General features: G+C 35.8%; 1 protein-coding gene across 4 annotated transcripts in view; it reads left to right on the forward strand.

Annotated features, from left to right (window-relative positions):
* Stxbp5l (syntaxin binding protein 5L) overlaps positions 1 to 8,266 on the forward strand; it is a 179,963-nt gene extending 171,697 nt beyond the window's left edge. For all 4 annotated transcript variants that reach the window (XM_042668305.1, XM_042668311.1, XM_042668310.1 and 1 more), the window contains 4 exons: positions 749 to 914; positions 4,324 to 4,435; positions 5,651 to 5,871; positions 6,864 to 8,266. In XM_042668305.1, the coding sequence (XP_042524239.1) occupies positions 749 to 914; positions 4,324 to 4,435; positions 5,651 to 5,871; positions 6,864 to 6,905 (541 nt within the window). In that variant the 3' untranslated portion in view covers positions 6,906 to 8,266. The remainder of the gene's footprint in view (positions 1 to 748; positions 915 to 4,323; positions 4,436 to 5,650; positions 5,872 to 6,863) is intronic.
* The last annotated feature ends 9,066 nt before the right edge of the window (positions 8,267 to 17,332 follow it).

Genomic DNA, 17,332 nt, shown 5'->3' on the forward strand with positions numbered 1-17,332 from the left:
GAGTGCTAGCCCTGAGCAAAAAAGCTCAGGGACAGCACCCAGGCCAAATTCAAGCTCCAGGATTAGTACACAAGCACACACACATTCACATACAAACAGAGAGAGAGAGAGAGAGAGAGAGAGGGAGAGAGAGAGAGAGAGGAGAGAAAGGAGAGAGAGGAGAGAAAAAGAAGAGAGAAAAGAAAGGAAAAGTAATTTGAGGTCCTTACAGCTTTATTAATCAGTCTTTAATGCAAGTGCTCCTAAGTTCTAGGTAATTTTCATTTCCTATATATAATGAGAGTAAGGAAACAAGCAACAAAGCCATTCTATTCCCAGGCACAGTGAACCAACCTTACTCTATATCTCTGCTAGTGCTATCCCTCCTCAGATTTAGGGGTTCTATCTTAAGGACAGGAGACAAATTTACAATCAGATATTTTTGAGCTGTTTTCTCTCTACTATAACCAAAGGCTCTAAATATTATAGAAACCCATAAAGTGTTGTAAAAAATTAATATCCCTGAGATTTCTGACCCTACATTTAATTCTTCAAGGACATTTATAAAGCATCTGTGTGGATTAAGATAGAACTTTGCTAATGATTTCTCTGTGTGTGTATGATTTTATGTGAAAGTCCATTTATTACTACTAAATCCTCAAGACAATAAAAAAGAAACAACAAAAAATGTTAAAAATTAATGTTTTATGTAAGGGCATGCTTCTACCAACTTAAATATAAAATTTAGACTTACTTTTTTTCTATTTAGCCTACCTAGTCTTCGCCCAATGTTGGATGTTAATTATTTGCCACTGACAGACATGAGGATAGCACGGACATTTTGTTTTACCAATGAAGGACAGGCATTATACCTCGTCTCACCTACTGAAATTCAGCGGTTAACATATAGCCAAGAAATGTGTGATAATTTACAGGTAAGTCAAATACATTTTCAAAATTGAATATGGTTGTTAAAATGGAATTGAGAGAGATGTCTAAAAATAAAATTATTATTGCGTTGGAAAACAAATGTATTTTCTAGAACATGATTTTACTATGTTATTTATTTTGACTCTATTAGCTTCTAATACAGTTCTGTGGACATAAAGATCATACTGAATTGTACTTCCAGCTCAATTTGTTTGGGTTGGTTTGTTTTGTTTTGTGGGTGTGTAAGGTTTTTTTTGTTGTTGTGGTTTGTTTTTGCTTTTACTCACAGGGAATCTTCTGAACAATTATAAACTGTCTTTCCAAGATCAGAAATATGTATATACACAAGAACAAAACCTGCATCCAATTTTGGCAGTTCAGGGTCTTTTTTTTTTTTTGCCATGGGGCTTGAACTCTGGGCCTGAGCTCTATCCCTCAGCTCTTCAGCTCAAGGCTAGCACTCTACCACTTGAACCACAGCACCACTTCTGGCTTTTTCTGCTTATGTAATGCTGAGGAATCTAACCCAGGGCCTCATGCATGCAAGGCAAACACTCTACCACTGAGCCACCTTCCCAGTCCCACTTCTGGGGCTTTTTAAAGAAGAGTTCCCTTTTGAGTTCAGTATCTTTTTGAAGAAGCCTATATTTTGTCTAAGAGTACCACAGATAACTCCATGTCTTCTGGTTAAAACTGGCCATTTGTCTTTGATAATTGCAGTAAACCACCTAGAAACAAGATAGGCATAAAAATCTAGCTAACTTTACATTTGTAAGAATGACTAATTTGGGTTTTCTTTTTTTAAAATTTTTTATTTTCTTTAAGTAGTTGTACAAAGAAGTTTCCATTCTACAAAACAGTATATGAATACAGTTTCTGACAACATTGTCACCCTAACCCAACATTGTCATCGTAACCCACCCCTTCTCTCACTTTTCTTCTTTTTTTTTTTAAATTGAGATTAACTGATTACATAAATTTCACATATTTCACAGTATTGTAGAATAGTGATACTTAGTTAAAATCACTAACACATTTTAACCTTTAACAAGGCAAATTGGAAAATGACCAATTTTTTTAAGGAACACCTTAGAGACTTAACTGATTGCACACCTTCATTTTGTAAATAAGGACACTGAAACTTACTTAAAATGTAGAGGTTAAAAGTATAAACTGTGAATTGATTATGTTGTATTTAGGACCCCTCTTTTGTGTGACTAGGACATTTTAACCTATTTGTACTTGCTACCCTCAGAACATTGTTGTTAGACTAAAGTAAGAATTCATATGATATTGATCAGTGCCCAAACATGTCTTATATTATTCTTTATTATTTTTATTTAACAAGCAGTATTTCGTTTGTATTATATACCATGTTCTTGGTGGGGCTCCAGGGATAAAAAAAACAATATGCAAGTCCCTGCCTGCCAGTATATATAGAAAGATTAGTAAACAGGCAAGCTCAATATTCTGGGTAAAATGTTATATATGACTGTACAAGTTCTAGTAAGACATGGGAGTGGCACTTGGGTTGTTGGATCAGAAGGGAACAAGTGGTTAGGATTGTGGGCACAACTGACTTTTGAAGGGTAAGTAGGAGACATCCAGGTGAATGGATAGATAGAATAGAAAAGGTGAAAATACTCAATGGAGATGGAAATAGTGTCATGTGAAAACCTCAGGATCCAGAAAACACCTTTTCTAAGTGGAAAAAGTGCCATTTGGGAAGTAAAAAGTGGAAGGATGGTGCTACTGCATCTGATTTTGTTTTTTGGGTCTGGTTGTGGGGCCTCAACTCTGGGCCTGGGCACTGTCCTTCAGCTCTTTAGCTCAAGGCTAACGCTCTACCACTTGAGCCACAGCGCCACTTCCGGCTTTTTTCTTTTTGCTTATGTGGTGCTGAGGAATCAAACCCAGGGCCTCAGGCATGCAAAGCAAGCGCTCTACCCCTGAGCCACCTCCCCAGCCCTGCATCTGATTCTGGTATACATCTTGTATATATGTTTATCTAATTTGAGGAGGGGTAGAGAATAATAAAATGCTGAAATAAGGACACAGGGTGACCCATTGCAACAATGATACTTACAAGACATTATGTTAGAAATGAACCTTACAACTTCTGGGGCATGGGGAGGAATGGAGAAGTAGAGGAGGGAAGGGATAGTAGAAGAAAAACAAAGGAGGGGTAACAGTGCTCAGCAAGAAATGTACTCATTACCTTATTCATATAACTGCAACCCCTCTGTACAGTATCTTTACAATAAAATAAAAATTTAAAAGAAAGAATTAGTTAAGATTAGATCTTTGAGTGCCTTGTAAGCACCTTAGGAAATCTAACATTTATCCCACGGGCTTCTATCTATTCCAATAGGAAGTCACTAAAAGCTTTAGCAAATCTGTTTATTAAAACAAGTATTCTGATGATAGTATAGAAATCGGTTCTGAAGATAAAAGACTGAAGATGGGGAAAACAATTAGGAAGCTTTTAACAATGAAGTCCAAAAATAACTGGCTTGTGAAATAAGGAAATAAGCAGTGAGAATGGAGAAGAGTTACCAGATTAGATAGCTATAAAGTGTAACCTATTGGGTCTGAGAATTATTAGACCTTGCTTCGAGAACTGAATACATTGTGCTGTCTTTTACCAAAAGGGGAGGTCTTCAGGAAGAACAACTCATGTCTAGTGAAGTGTGGGAAGATGAAATTAAAATCACACTGGAAGTTAAATGACAAATTAAGTCCCCATCTTCTGATTCTTGGTTCCTTCCTCTGTAATGACAATTCTTAAACACTGGACTCTTTTGAAAAAAAACTGGAAAATCAGAACTGGTTTTAAAAAATGCAGCTAACCCTAGCACATCTGTGTAGATTCTGATTTAATGTTTGTAAAATCCACTCTGAACAACTGCATTTGTAACCAGAGTTTCCCAAGTCATTGTTAGACTTATCAAATATTTAGGACACTACTGTGGAATGAATCAAAATTTGACTCATTAAAATGATCTTGAAGTGTACCATAATTTTGTACTTGAAATAAAAACAGGTCCCCCTCCTTCTCTACACCAATAAAGGATTCTTATTTCCCAGGACAGTTCCAACTTAGTTCAGGAAAGAGATTAAGATTGGAGAAAATGCGGTAATTGGAAAATGTGGTAATTGGAAAAGATTCAGGAATCTAAACTGGTAGTCATTGATCCTAGGATGAATATATTAACTTGATTTCTGGGGGAAGGAAAAAGAAGAGAATATAGGATGTTAGCAGACATAGGAAGAAAAAGAATTGCACCAAGACAACTGTGACCTTGAAAACTGAACCTTGTCTTATGATAGTCTAACAACTACAGGGTTTGTTTTTAATCAATTATTTTATTCTTAGATACCCTAATGCTTTTTTTCTGTTTGAATTTGGTACAGGACATGCTTGGAGATTTGTTTACTCCCATTGAGACACCAGAAGCTCAAAATAGAGGCTTTCTAAAGGGACTGTTTGGTGGAAGTGGACAAACATTTGACAGAGAAGAACTTTGTAAGTAAATTTCTGATTATAAAACTTATCACAAAATAGATGGCTTGTTTCTGTGTGTGCATGTGGTGTATGTATGTTTGTGTTCTTGTGTAGCTTAGTGTAATATGATTGAAAATTCAAAAATAGGTGTTTTTCCTTCTGTCTTAAAGTTTTAATATTTATTTCCTTCTGTACTACTAAAATTATTTCTGTTTCTCAAACATAAATAAAAGTAGTCACTTTACATTGGAAAATGAATTTTAATAAATAGTACATAGAATTCAAACAAATAATAAACAAACTAATAAGTGTCTCATTTGCTTGTAGATTATATATGCATAGCAGGATGAAAGCATAATTTTAATAATTTTTATTGTGATTAAGTGATTACATAAATTTCACAAATTTCACAGCATTGTGAGATTGTGATACTTAGTTAAAGTCACAAACACATTCTAACCTTCATGAGGCAAATTGTCATTATCGTGACCTATAAAGTTTGTGAATTCTGGAAAGTATTCATTATTAAAGCCTAAAAAAATTTAACCTGCCTTCCTATAATTACTGCTGAGAAACATATTCTCTATTCAGAATGTAAGTTTATCCGTGCCATAGAATCATCTACTTTTAAAATCAACCAATGACCACTGACAAATACTGAACAAAAGGCAGTAAGAAAATACTAGGGAACATTTTCAGAGAGAAAATAAGAATGTTTGTTTCAAACTGTACCACCACCATTTGGTCTTGTCAAACAAAACTCTTCTTTCTCTGGAAATTTTAACTATGTAAAAAGATCTGGGTGCCATCATATATCATTTGGTTACCAAAAGGAATAAAGTATTGATACATGCTACAACGTGGATGGGCTACCAATGCACAATGGATGAACCTCAAGTGAACTTCAAATCATAATAAATCAGAAAAGGCCATAGTGTGTATACTTTCATTTATATGAAATATCTAGAATAGGCAAATCCTTAGTAACTTCAGGTTACTGGTGCCTGGGGCTGGAAGGAAAGAAAAGGAATGACTCCTAATGAGCAGGGAGTTTCTTTCTGGCATATTGAAAACATTCCAAAATTAACTAGTAGTGATTATTGCAGGGTTTTTTGAATACCTTAAAAACCATTGAATTGTATACTTTTATAAATCTAAGGATGTTGTTTTGGTGTCAAGTTTAGCTATTTGAATTACTGACAAAAAGTTTTAAATTGTGATGACTTAAATTCCCAGTTGGGGAAGCTTCAGCAGGAAAAGCATCCCGCAGCCTTGCGCAACACATTCCTGGACCAGGTAGCATTGAAGGGATGAAAGGTGCTGCTGGAGGGGTGATGGGAGAGCTGACTCGTGCCCGGATTGCACTCGATGAGAGAGGACAGAGATTGGGAGAACTGGAAGAGAAGACTGCAGGCATGATGACCAGTGCAGAAGCATTTTCCAAACATGCACATGAGGTAAATTGCTAAAAGATACACATTTTCATACAGTGGTCTCTTTAAACACTTAGGTTGTCACAAGCAAGCTAAAATGAGATGCCATATGAATAATTCTTGGTTGTTTTGTTGTTGTTGTTGTTGTTGTTGTTGTTGTTGTTATTGTTTTGTCGGTTGTGGGGCTTGAACTCAGGGCCTGCATGCTATCTCTGAGCCTGTTTATGCTCAAGGCTAATGCTCTACCACTTGAGCTACAGCACCACTTCCCCATAAGAATAATTTGGTGTGAAAACTAAAGTAATTAGAGTCTCTTACAAATATTATAATTCCCCTTACTTTAGAGAGAGAATTTGTGATGTGTGTGTATGTCAGTCCTGGGGCTTGAACCCAGAGCCTGGGCCCTATCCCTGAGCTCCTTTATTCAAGGTTAGCACTCTACCACTTGAACCACAGCTCTGCTTCCAGCTGTTTGGTAGTTAATTGGAGATAAGAGTCTCACAGATTTTCCTGCTCTGGCTGTCTTTGAACCATGATCCTCAGATCTAAACCTCCTGAGTAGTTAGGATTACAGGCATAAGCCATCAGCATCCAGTGTGGGGAGATATTTTTTAAATACTCTACTATATTACTATTTCATTACCACTGGAGATAAACAAAAATATCCACTGGTTCTGATATTATGACATCTGTATTTTGTATTGTAACCATCTTGAAAGGCACACAAGTAGATTATGCAGGTCCCACAAGAAGGTGAAAGAAGCAGTAGAGTCTGGGGTTCACGTTTATTTTGCCTTGGCCATAAAAAATCACTTCCTGTCAGCTGAGTTTGTACAGCTTGCCTGAGAGCTTGCATTTTAAATCTTTCTTGTATGTACTTTGTTGCACAAAACAAGAAATCATACTGTTTTCTTGTTTTCTGAGACAGAGATTCATGATTACCTCAATATGGACTTGCCTTGAAACCTCTTTAAACATTCTTTATTATCTTATGATTACTGTTTTTCTTTTCGCAGTTAATGCTGAAGTATAAGGATAAGAAATGGTACCAATTCTAAACTTCTAAAGAAGCTGTGACTGCTTTGAGAAAACATTATTCAGGGAAACCAAATTTATTCCCAGCATCACTATTCAACTGCTAAAAGCCAGTTTCTTCTACAGGATATTCCATTACAGTCCAGTTATTGTAAAGGAGACTTATCAAAGACACTATACAACCCAAAGACTGGAACCCTGGTTAAAATCAAGATTGTGGCTGAATTTGCCTTTACCCATTGTGGAACGGAGCTATCATCTTGGCATGTAATTTGCTAAGGATTTACATAGAAACTATGGGGAAGTCCTTTTGATTTGAAATTTCCTGTACAAACAAAAGCATTAACGCACTTAGTGAAAAAAAAATCTTTGCATGATAAATTAACATCTTAAGAGGAAAAGAAAAAAAGCATGTTGTGACAGAAGAAAAATGATTATGGTAAACTATTTTTATAATTTGGGCCACACCCAACAATTTAAAAAGTCTGCATTAGAAGATACCAATGCATTTCAAGTATATTTGCCATATTCAACTGAAAAGGAAAACAAAACAAAAACAGAGTTTCCTTCTCATCTGCAACTTTCATTATCCTAGGACATTATTGAATTATTATGGCAAGAATCTAATTAACATACTTCTCTCTCCATAGTATGCTACATCATTCACAGTTCTTATTCACAATCAAGTACTGTCAGTATAGCAAATCATTCCCAACACAATTATTTCCATTTCTATCACCTTCAGAATGGGTTGCTACTTTTAGTCACAAATTGTGCAGGGTTGGGTCACTTTAACACATTTTTCAGCTTGGCTTGTGCTCTTTAGAGGAACTGATAAGTTTTGGAGGAAACTAGTCTATAGAAACAATGCCTTTAGCTTGGAGAACTGATTTTACAAAGTGAAATTTCACACATCTCAATTTCAGTTTCTAAAATAATATATTTTTAAACTCCATTTGTATCCTTGTCTGCTAATTACACAGTATATTACTGTTCAAACTGGATAGGGTCTACAATCCCAAGGTGCTTTTGCAGCTTGACATTCACAGACCAAACTGGTCATTTTCTGTAGTGTGATTCAGTAAAACCTCTGTTAATGTTTTGGGAAAGGAATTCTGATTTACTACACTTACGATTAACAAGGGCTTTCATTAGAAAACACTTTCAGTTCAATATTTACTAATGTAAATCTTTATAAAAATGTACTGGTATTTTAGCAACCTTGGCCAGTCATCATATGGACAATATAAATACACAGATAATTGAATAATATAAAATTAACAATTTGGCCAGTAATTATGTTAACAAATAAAAGCCACAGGAATAGGTCAATAAATACCAGACACCTATTCTTTATTAGAATATCTCAAAAATGAAGTAAAGAATATTCTCTTTAAAGTCATCTATCATAGCCCCACAGAGAACACTAGAGAAAGCCAAGAATCATAAGAATTATAATATATACACACATACTATATGACCCTCTGACTTTGTTCCTTCTAAATACCTTTTTGTTAAAAATTATGGGCTTGGTTTATTGAATCTTGATTAATTCAGGATTTACTAGATTTATATTTGTGATTCTTAAGAAGTCACCATTTTCTTGGAGTCCGGGTTATTTTAATAGCTTTTGGGGTTTTTTGTTTATTTATTTGAAATGGTGCTTACTTTAAATTTTTCTTGTTAATTTTGAAGGGAGAAAATATGAGTTAGAAGAGCCAGAAAATGTATGCCAGCATCACATGTTTAAAGAGTCCTAGATTTCTTAATAGTATCTCTCCATGAATATATCAGACTCATCTGATAGTCCTAAGGTGAAAGAATCTGGTTTAGAAATATAGACATGGCACATAAAATTATATTGTTAAAAATGAGAAATTTGAGGTCAAGATCTAGAAAATATTGGCAGCCAAATTACAATACACTATTTGTACCATCACTTCTGGAAGATATTGGTTCTTTATTTTTCTAGATAAATACTTTGTCATTCTACATCTTAAAAATAGCCTAAAGGAGCAACATATTAGTTTATTTTCAAAATATTTTCAGTCCAAAGTAGCATTAAATTCAATGAATATCTCTGAAGCTCACAGGAAGATTTAACTTGTTCTGAGCTGGAGACGTAGCTCAGTAATAGACACCCTGCCTATGCTGTGCAAGGTACTGGGTTCAATCACTAACACCACAAAAAAACTAAACTAAAACCAAAACAAAACAAAAATAAAACTTATTCCATAGCAAGGTTTCTCAATAGCAGCACTATTGCACCAAAATTCATTGTGATGGAAAATGTCTTGTGTATTGTTAGCACATCCTTGGCCTTCCCACTAGATGCCAGTAGGATCCACTAGTAATAATAATCCAAAAATGTCGCCTGCTGTTGCCAAAACTGTTCCCAGTTGAGTAACTGTCTAACCATGTGAAGAAACAGATTATGAAATATGTAACAAATGCTCTGTATGAAACTGTACATACTAAGTATACAATTGTCTTAGCAAGATAAATAATTATACCCAAAATTACATGTGTGATTCACATGCAATAAACAGTAATTTTGGAGAAAGTTTCTATGAGTAAGTGAAAAACAGTTATAGAATATTTCAAAGCACACAGAAACTATCAGAAGAGATAGTATAGCATATTATAATAGAAGTGATCATTATGTCATTTCGAAGTAAATAGGTGCTTCTGAAATACTTGAAAGGAACGAGTTCTTCTATGAGCTTAAAGTTTAAATGTGCTTAGAAAACTATTCTTATAAGCACTTTCTTAAAGTAAGAGTAATTTCATCCCACAAACTCTATTAGTGAAATCCAAATTAATGAGGTTTTACTGTATCAAATTATTTTTGTATTTCAGAGATAGCAATAACATGAGTGTAATATAGATGTGACTTTTGCTTTGATCTCTTCGGTTACATTGATTTTATTCACACACACATACACACACACAGTGACAATCACTACTACCACCACTTTATCTTCATCATCATCATCATCTTGGGGAAATGAGTACTGTTGATTTATGTAATCCATTACATCTTTTCTCTATCATAAAAACATTAGGAAAACACTCAGTAACTTTAACAATGATGCAGATGACAACCCTGAATCTTTGTTTTACCCCTGTTAAATGGCACCAAAAGATGACTTGCAAACTACAGTCTGTACAAGTTAACTTCTCTCTGCTCCCTCAAGAGCTGTCTTTTTTTTTTTTTTGTATTCCAGCCGAAAATTGGCCTTTCCACTCATCAGTGAGAAAATAGTATTTATTTTTTATTCTACTAATGTAAGCAATAATGTTTACCATGAATTCATCCATTTATCATCAGGTTTGAGGAGAGGATGTTTATCATTTATTTTAATCCTCTACAAAAGCCGTGCTGCTGACTTTGCTTCCTACAGTTCACTGAGCCCCTGGCTCACAGTCATTGTCTGACTGTATTTTAGGGCATACAATAACAAAACTGACTTGAGGTGTTTTTCAGGAATTCAGTCCCTTGTTCAAATCTCTTGGAATTAAACCTCAGTAAATCAAAAGCTAAGCCTTTCTCCATCAAAGCTTTTAAAGGAAGTTCCCTTTTTGTATGACCCACATAGAAAGTTTAAAAGGCAACATGGTATACCCATTATCTACATTCCTTTGAAAGAATACAAGGGTAAGTTTACACCTAAGATTGGATAAAGATTAAGGAAGGTTCTTTGAGGTAGTTGAGTATAAAACATTTGGACAAATGGGGGAATGTAGCTGGTATGAAAAAATAAACTAACAATCTCCTTGGCTTAGGCTCCTTGGTACAACCCAGAAGTCTTATCTGTATGTCACAGGCTTCCTTGAGCGGAAAAAGAACATTGTACCTTGACGGCAAAGAGAGCTAACACATCGTTATCAGTCTTGCTGTCTACGTTAGGAGAAATGTAAAGTGCTGTCAGCCTCCTCACCTGTCTTATGCTCCATTTTAAGCTGGATAACATTTCATGTGCACGTTATTCAAAGTGCCAGAAATACTTGCCACTTACTTTGGCTGAGCATTATCAATCATATGCTCAATTCTGAGGAGCACAGTAGTTGGCATAATTTTAGTGTGTGTATCTGCAGGCCACATTTCCCTGGATGAACAAAATACAGACTAGGTAAGGTGTTGGGAAATGGGGAAGAAGTGTCAATGTTCTGCAAGAGTACTGGGGCGAGGCGGGACATGAGAGCCCATGAGAAGGGGAGAGACTTTACTGAGGAACCAGAAACCCAGATGGATATGTTTATTTAACATTTATCTAGAGAAGTGGTCATCAACTGTGTATATAACAATCACTTGAGAAGATGTTTGATGTTTAAGTTCTCAACTACATCAGAATTCTTGAGTGGAGTCACTATTCTTGACATCCCCCAAGGAGTTTTCAGTATCCAGCCAAAGTTGCTGGCCACTGTGTTATGGCCAATTTAGGAAGGCATGCTCATCTACCTTGGTTTGTATCTCAGCTCCACTCTTCAGGGTCAAAAATGGCATAATATACAGAGACACAGCATTGACTCCATTAGTGTTTATTCATGACTTTCACAAAGCAAAACTATGCATGACTTTCTGGCCAAGCAGCACCCACCCCATTAACTCTCAGTAACTCTGTAATATTCTCATCTGTGACTTTCTAAGTAATTATCCCAAGTAAAACAAACAAGTCATTTGTGATGTACATGTCACATCACATGATGCCAGACATTTCACAGTAAGTTCAATAGCATATACAGCTAAGTGAGAAACCATATTTGGACATTAGAAATTCTCAAAAAATCATTTACTAAATCAGGTCCAAATATATTATTCATTCTTTTTGTAGATGAGACCTGGGTACCAGGTACTTGTCCTGCTATGGGTATATTTTACCGGACTTGAGCTTAGCAAAAAGAGGGAGAGTTACTTTTCCTTTTCCATTATTGTCTCAGAAGCTCCTATGGTCTCTTGGAGATTTTTAGTTACTGGAATGAGCATAAAAGGAAAAGAATGCCTCTAATTTACTATCTTATCACCAGTGCTCTGAAAGAGTGCTTATACCTTCAGGAAGAAAAGAGCCTAGCAAAGGCAGTAGTAGAACAAACTCATAGTTAGGGCCTCTTACACTGCTTCTTTCCCCTCTGGTTTTGGCCCACCCTTCTCAACTACAAAGCCAGAAAATAAACTAGGTGGTGGTTTTGGACAATTGTATACAGTATCAAAGTCTCTAATAACCTATAATTTTTAGTACTTAATTATGTGATGTCTTATTCTAGGAAATAAGAAACAGATGACACCATTGATGTACCTTTGTTTCATCTTCAGAATTTTTGCATCTTTTCAGAAAATGACAAATTACTATTTTTCTGTTGCACTCAGCAATTGTGACTATACTTAAAATTCTTGTAGTCTGTAGAGATATCAATAAAATTGTATATGTTTGTACATAGATGCTCTCTTATGTCATGATGTCGTGCACTACTAATGGTTTTTAACCCAAGATTAACTATGGGCAGGAGACCTCTCTTGCAACTACTATAAATTATGGCTTTGCAGGTAAAAATGTTTTTAAAATCAGGAAGAGGATGGAAGAGAATATTTATTTGAGGCAATCAAAGAAAAAGAAGGCAGGAAGGCAGGAAGGAAAGAAGGAAGGAAGGAAAACAAGTTCTCAGCGCTTGTTGATTTTGTTAATTTGGTAATACAAGAGGCTAAAAATAACTATTCAAAATTTCTACCTAATTGGAAGATAGGCAACTTTCTACTGGAAGACTTCAAAGACAGCTTTCAAGGATGCTGACTGAATTCTACCTCTGTTAAAAAGCAAGTAGAAATAAATTTGGTAATAGTATAGTATAAGTCACTGGAGTAGAATGAGAAGGGCTGACAAACACAACATGCAGCTCTTTATTAATCCTCGTTTCCTAAGAAGAACAATGAAGCCATTGTGGCCTTTTATTACCACCTGAGCTCCTGACAAGCTTTCCTCAACCCCACGTCCAACACCCCCTCTAGCAGTTCTCTTGCTCCTACTGCTCACATCAGCAGAATTAATTCTTCTTCTGAGGCTTTCCTTAGATTTCCACTAAATAAACTTTGTTCTTCCAACTTCTAATTATCACAGAAATATTTTTCCATTGCCATAATTTCCCTCCTAGAAAAAAATAACCAACCACCTCTAGGCTAATTTTTTTAATCAAAAGAAAAATATAGTTGGTGCTGGTGGCTCATACCTGTAATCCTAGCTAACTCAGGAGGCTGAGATCTGAGGATCAAAGCTCAAAGCCAGCCAGGCAGAAAAGTCTGTGAGACTTTTATCTCCAATAAACTACTCAGATAAAGTCAGAAGTGGCGCTGTGGTAGAGTGGTAGAGTGCTAGCCTTGAGCAAAAGACTCAAGCCTTGAGTTCAAGCTCTAGAACTGGCACAAAAGAAAAGAGGGAGAGGAGGAGGGAGATGGGGAGAGAGAGAGAGGTCCTTTAATTTTACAAATGCAAATCTTTCAGAATTCTCAAGAAGATCAATTTAATAATTACTCAGGCCTCACAGACATACATTCAATACTTTTCTTCCTCCTTCCCTCTCTTCCCTCTTTCCTTCTTTCTTTGTTCCCTTCCTTCATTTTTTCCTTCCTTCCATTCCCTCCTATTTTTACTCCCTGCTGCCTCCCTCCATCATCTTTGTTTCCTTCTATAATTCATTCTATTCAAAGATAACCACACCTGAGTAGATTGTCAATGGTAGCCCAGTAAGATACTAGGTCAGGAAGAGAATGGCAATCCACAGGGAGGCAGTTGGTGTGAGGTGGCAGTCAACCCATTAAGTGGTGGAGTATGACATCTTCATTGGGGCAAGGCAGAAGGTAACCCATAGGGGTCAGGAGAGTCATAGGGTCTATATACAAGGAATTTAGCAATTAAGTAAATATACTGATTATATGGAAACTACGTTTCTCATGGACAGAGATGGAGAAGGAAGTACTATTAAAAGGGAAAGCACACAAAGTGATGAATGTTAATAGTAATGTTTCAAAATGACTAAGATGGTAGATTTTTAAATATTTTTACCACAAAGAAATAATGGTTTGATTGATCAAATTACTCTAGTCCATAAGGCATACATGACTTGAACACATTATACCTTGTCAATATATGTAAGTATTTGTCAATTTAAAAAACACTTCTTAAAAAAGGATAAAAATGTAGTGTTAGAATAAAATTGGAGTTATCAATATGAAATATATATGTACATACAGATATATACATAGTTTACATATAGTGATGTAAAAGCACGTGTGAGTTATATGTATATATTTCATGATTCTGAACACTGAGAAGACAAGAAGCACCTCTGCTCCTTGAAGCATAACTTGTGCCAGGATTTTGATTTCCAAATTCTCTTCCCTGCTAAAGAGCTCCTTGAAAAAATAAATGGATAATTTTAACACAGGAACACATTTTTGTACCAGAAAATTAAGTATGCATATTAAGATGAAGGACACGTCAAAAGGACAAAGTCAGCTTGAAAGGGTCCACACAGGCCAAATCATCATAGAACCATTAAGTTCACACTGCTATAACTAGAACTCCCTTCTATACAATAGTGTCAACCAATAATTATGAATGGGATTTATGAATCACCATTTAGTAATCTGGTAATACTAATCTGGACAATAACTGGCAATCAGTACTAAAGCTAGTAGGATAAATTGGAGTGGAGGAGTAGAATAATTTCCATAGTCCCCAAGTATTGTCCAAAAGAATTTGTTAATCACAAATAAAATTTCATGCTACAGGAATTTTAAAGATGCCATTTTAATTGAAGGACCAAAGTCCTACCATCAGTAAGGGGCTAAATCAGTGTCATGTGGCACCTGTGAGAAAAACACAGCATCACCTCCAAGAGATTCTTGCCAAAAATTCACAAATCTAGGTCTAATCTGAGGAAATAATCAACAAAACTAAACTGAATGACATTCTATAAAATGACTGGCCTGTACTCACACTTTCATTGTCATAAAAGGAGCGATGGCTGTTCCAGATCTAGGAAGATGAGAAAGATGACAGCTGCGTGCCACGTATGATCGTAGATTGGGATGTTTTGCTATCAGTGACTAAATGAGCAAGTTACAAAATTTCAATGTGATTTCCCCCTTAAATCTGACTGATTCTTTGTACTATTCTTGAAACTTGTATAAGTCTGAAGTTGTTTAAAAATAAAATGATGAAATAAAAACTTTCAACGTTGTTGTATCACTTGCAGTCGCATGGTCTTCTCATCTGTCCTTCGTAACAAGTAGACCGCGCTTTATGGAAGAATGGGGATTATGTGTTGGATTTGGAAATTCAGCCACTGTTTCAATTTTCTTAATACTGTTCTAAATATACAACTAACCCACGAGTGCATATCTGTAATTGCTACCTAGTAAATATTACCAAGATAAAGTGAATATTTTTCTTTGCCACATCCTACCTTTCTGTGGTGTTAACAGCTCACTGTTTTCTTTCATTTTTGATGATATAACATGCTTGTTTATATGCAATTATGTCTTAGATTATTTGCTCATGTCATTACTTTTGATTCATTTTAACTTACTTGTATGATTCTATAGCACCAATGATCCCTAATTTTTGTTACCACCCCTTTACTAGTGGATATTGAGATATTGTCTAATCTTGTAACATTACAAACAAAAACATTGCACATGTCTTAGATTTGTGCAATTATTTTTTCTAGGGATTACATGAAGTGGAATTGCTGAGTTAAAAGCATACTTTCCTAACTTTCAAATAGATGCCAACAGTTGAACTTCCTATTGTCCCAGGAGAGGATAAGAATAACGATGTTTCATCTTTGTCTATTTTCAAATTATAATCTTATTTTTTTGTTTTTACAACATAAAAATTGAAAATTGTGTCTTGTTATTTCAGTTTGAACTTTCTGATTAGAATAGTATATAACACTTGTATGGTTAATTATAGCTGTATTTCCTCCTCTTTGTCGATTTGTTGTTTGTGTATTTATATTGTAGCCCTGCTGCAGAAAAAGACTGAGCTACTTTCACCCCTCCTGCAAAGTTTGGTTTGGGGTGTTAAGTTTGGTGACACGACACAGAATCCAGGAAGATATGGGAAGTTTTATCACTCAGAGTGAGGCTTTCTAGAGAGCAGAGCAGCTTGAGAGAACAAGGGGGAAATGAGAAGCTTGCTGGAGGTTCCCATTGTGTTTATGAGATGAAGCTTCAGGGCTTGTAAGAAGGGGATCATGTGCTTTGCAACGCTGCTGGTACCAAAGAAGGGAGAATCCAGGTTTCTCCTCAGGTTTCCATGATAAAGGGGCAGAGGGGGGGATGAAAACTAGTCTGCAAACGTCAAAGGAGTGAAGCTCTATTCTAAGATCATCTGTCTGTTACTGATTGTTATTATGATTGGAAAGTAGTTAATTTTCTTTCATGTTTTATTTCAACATGCATATGGATGTGGGTAACACATATTAATTATACATATTTATGGGGTTTCCTGTACTATTTCCCTATGTGCATATAGTATGCAACAATGTCTCCAGCCCCCAGGCCTCCTATTCTACTTGGATAATTTTCTAAATTCCTACCATTCTATCTTCAGGTCACCATTTTTTGTTAGCTTCCATGTACAAGACAGAATGTGATATTTGTCTCGCTAGGTCTGGCTTATTTTGCTTAACATGATTAGCAGCCCCCCTCCAGTTCCACCATTTATATTGTATCTTCTGTATCTGTTTACCTGTTGATGGGAATTACACTGAACCTATTCGTTTTTGCAGTCTAACAATATTCTTCCTATTCAAGAACAAGAACCAAGGTCCAGGAGCTCACACTGTAATCCTAACTACTCAAGAGCCTGAGATCTAAAGCTAGCCAGGGCAGACAAATCCAAGATTGTTTTCTCAAGTTAACCACCAAACAGATGGGAGTGGAGGTGTGACTCAAATGCCAATTATTTCTGATTTTCATTATAGGAGTCTTTCACTCCCTTAGTTTATTTCTATATGGTGTGTGTGTGTGTGTGTGTGTGAGAGAGAGAGAGAGAGAGAGAGAGAGAGAGAGAGAGAGAGAGAATAGGACTGCTTCTATAATTTCTCAGCAAATTCATTATATGTAGAAAATCTACAATTTTATGCATTCATTTTTTGTATGTTTTTTTTATTGTAAAACTAATGTGAAGAGGGGTTGCAGTTATCTGAGCAAGGTAATGAGTACATTTCCTATAAGCATTGTTGCCTCCTCCTTTGTTTCCCCCAACCATCTGTTCCCTCCCACCTCCATAACCACCCTGCCCCTGCCCCAACTATGTTGTAAAGTTCATGTTCAACATAGTGTTTTGTACATCTCATTGTTACAATGGGTCAACCTATATCCTTATTTAAGCATTTTGTTTTTTCCCTTCCCCTCCCCAAATTAGAGACGTGTATATACAAGATGCAG

The sequence above is a fragment of the Dipodomys spectabilis genome, unplaced genomic scaffold (assembly GCF_019054845.1).
Source record: "Dipodomys spectabilis isolate Male_0828 unplaced genomic scaffold, ASM1905484v1 ptg000017l, whole genome shotgun sequence".
Classification (NCBI taxonomy): Eukaryota; Metazoa; Chordata; class Mammalia; order Rodentia; family Heteromyidae; genus Dipodomys; species Dipodomys spectabilis.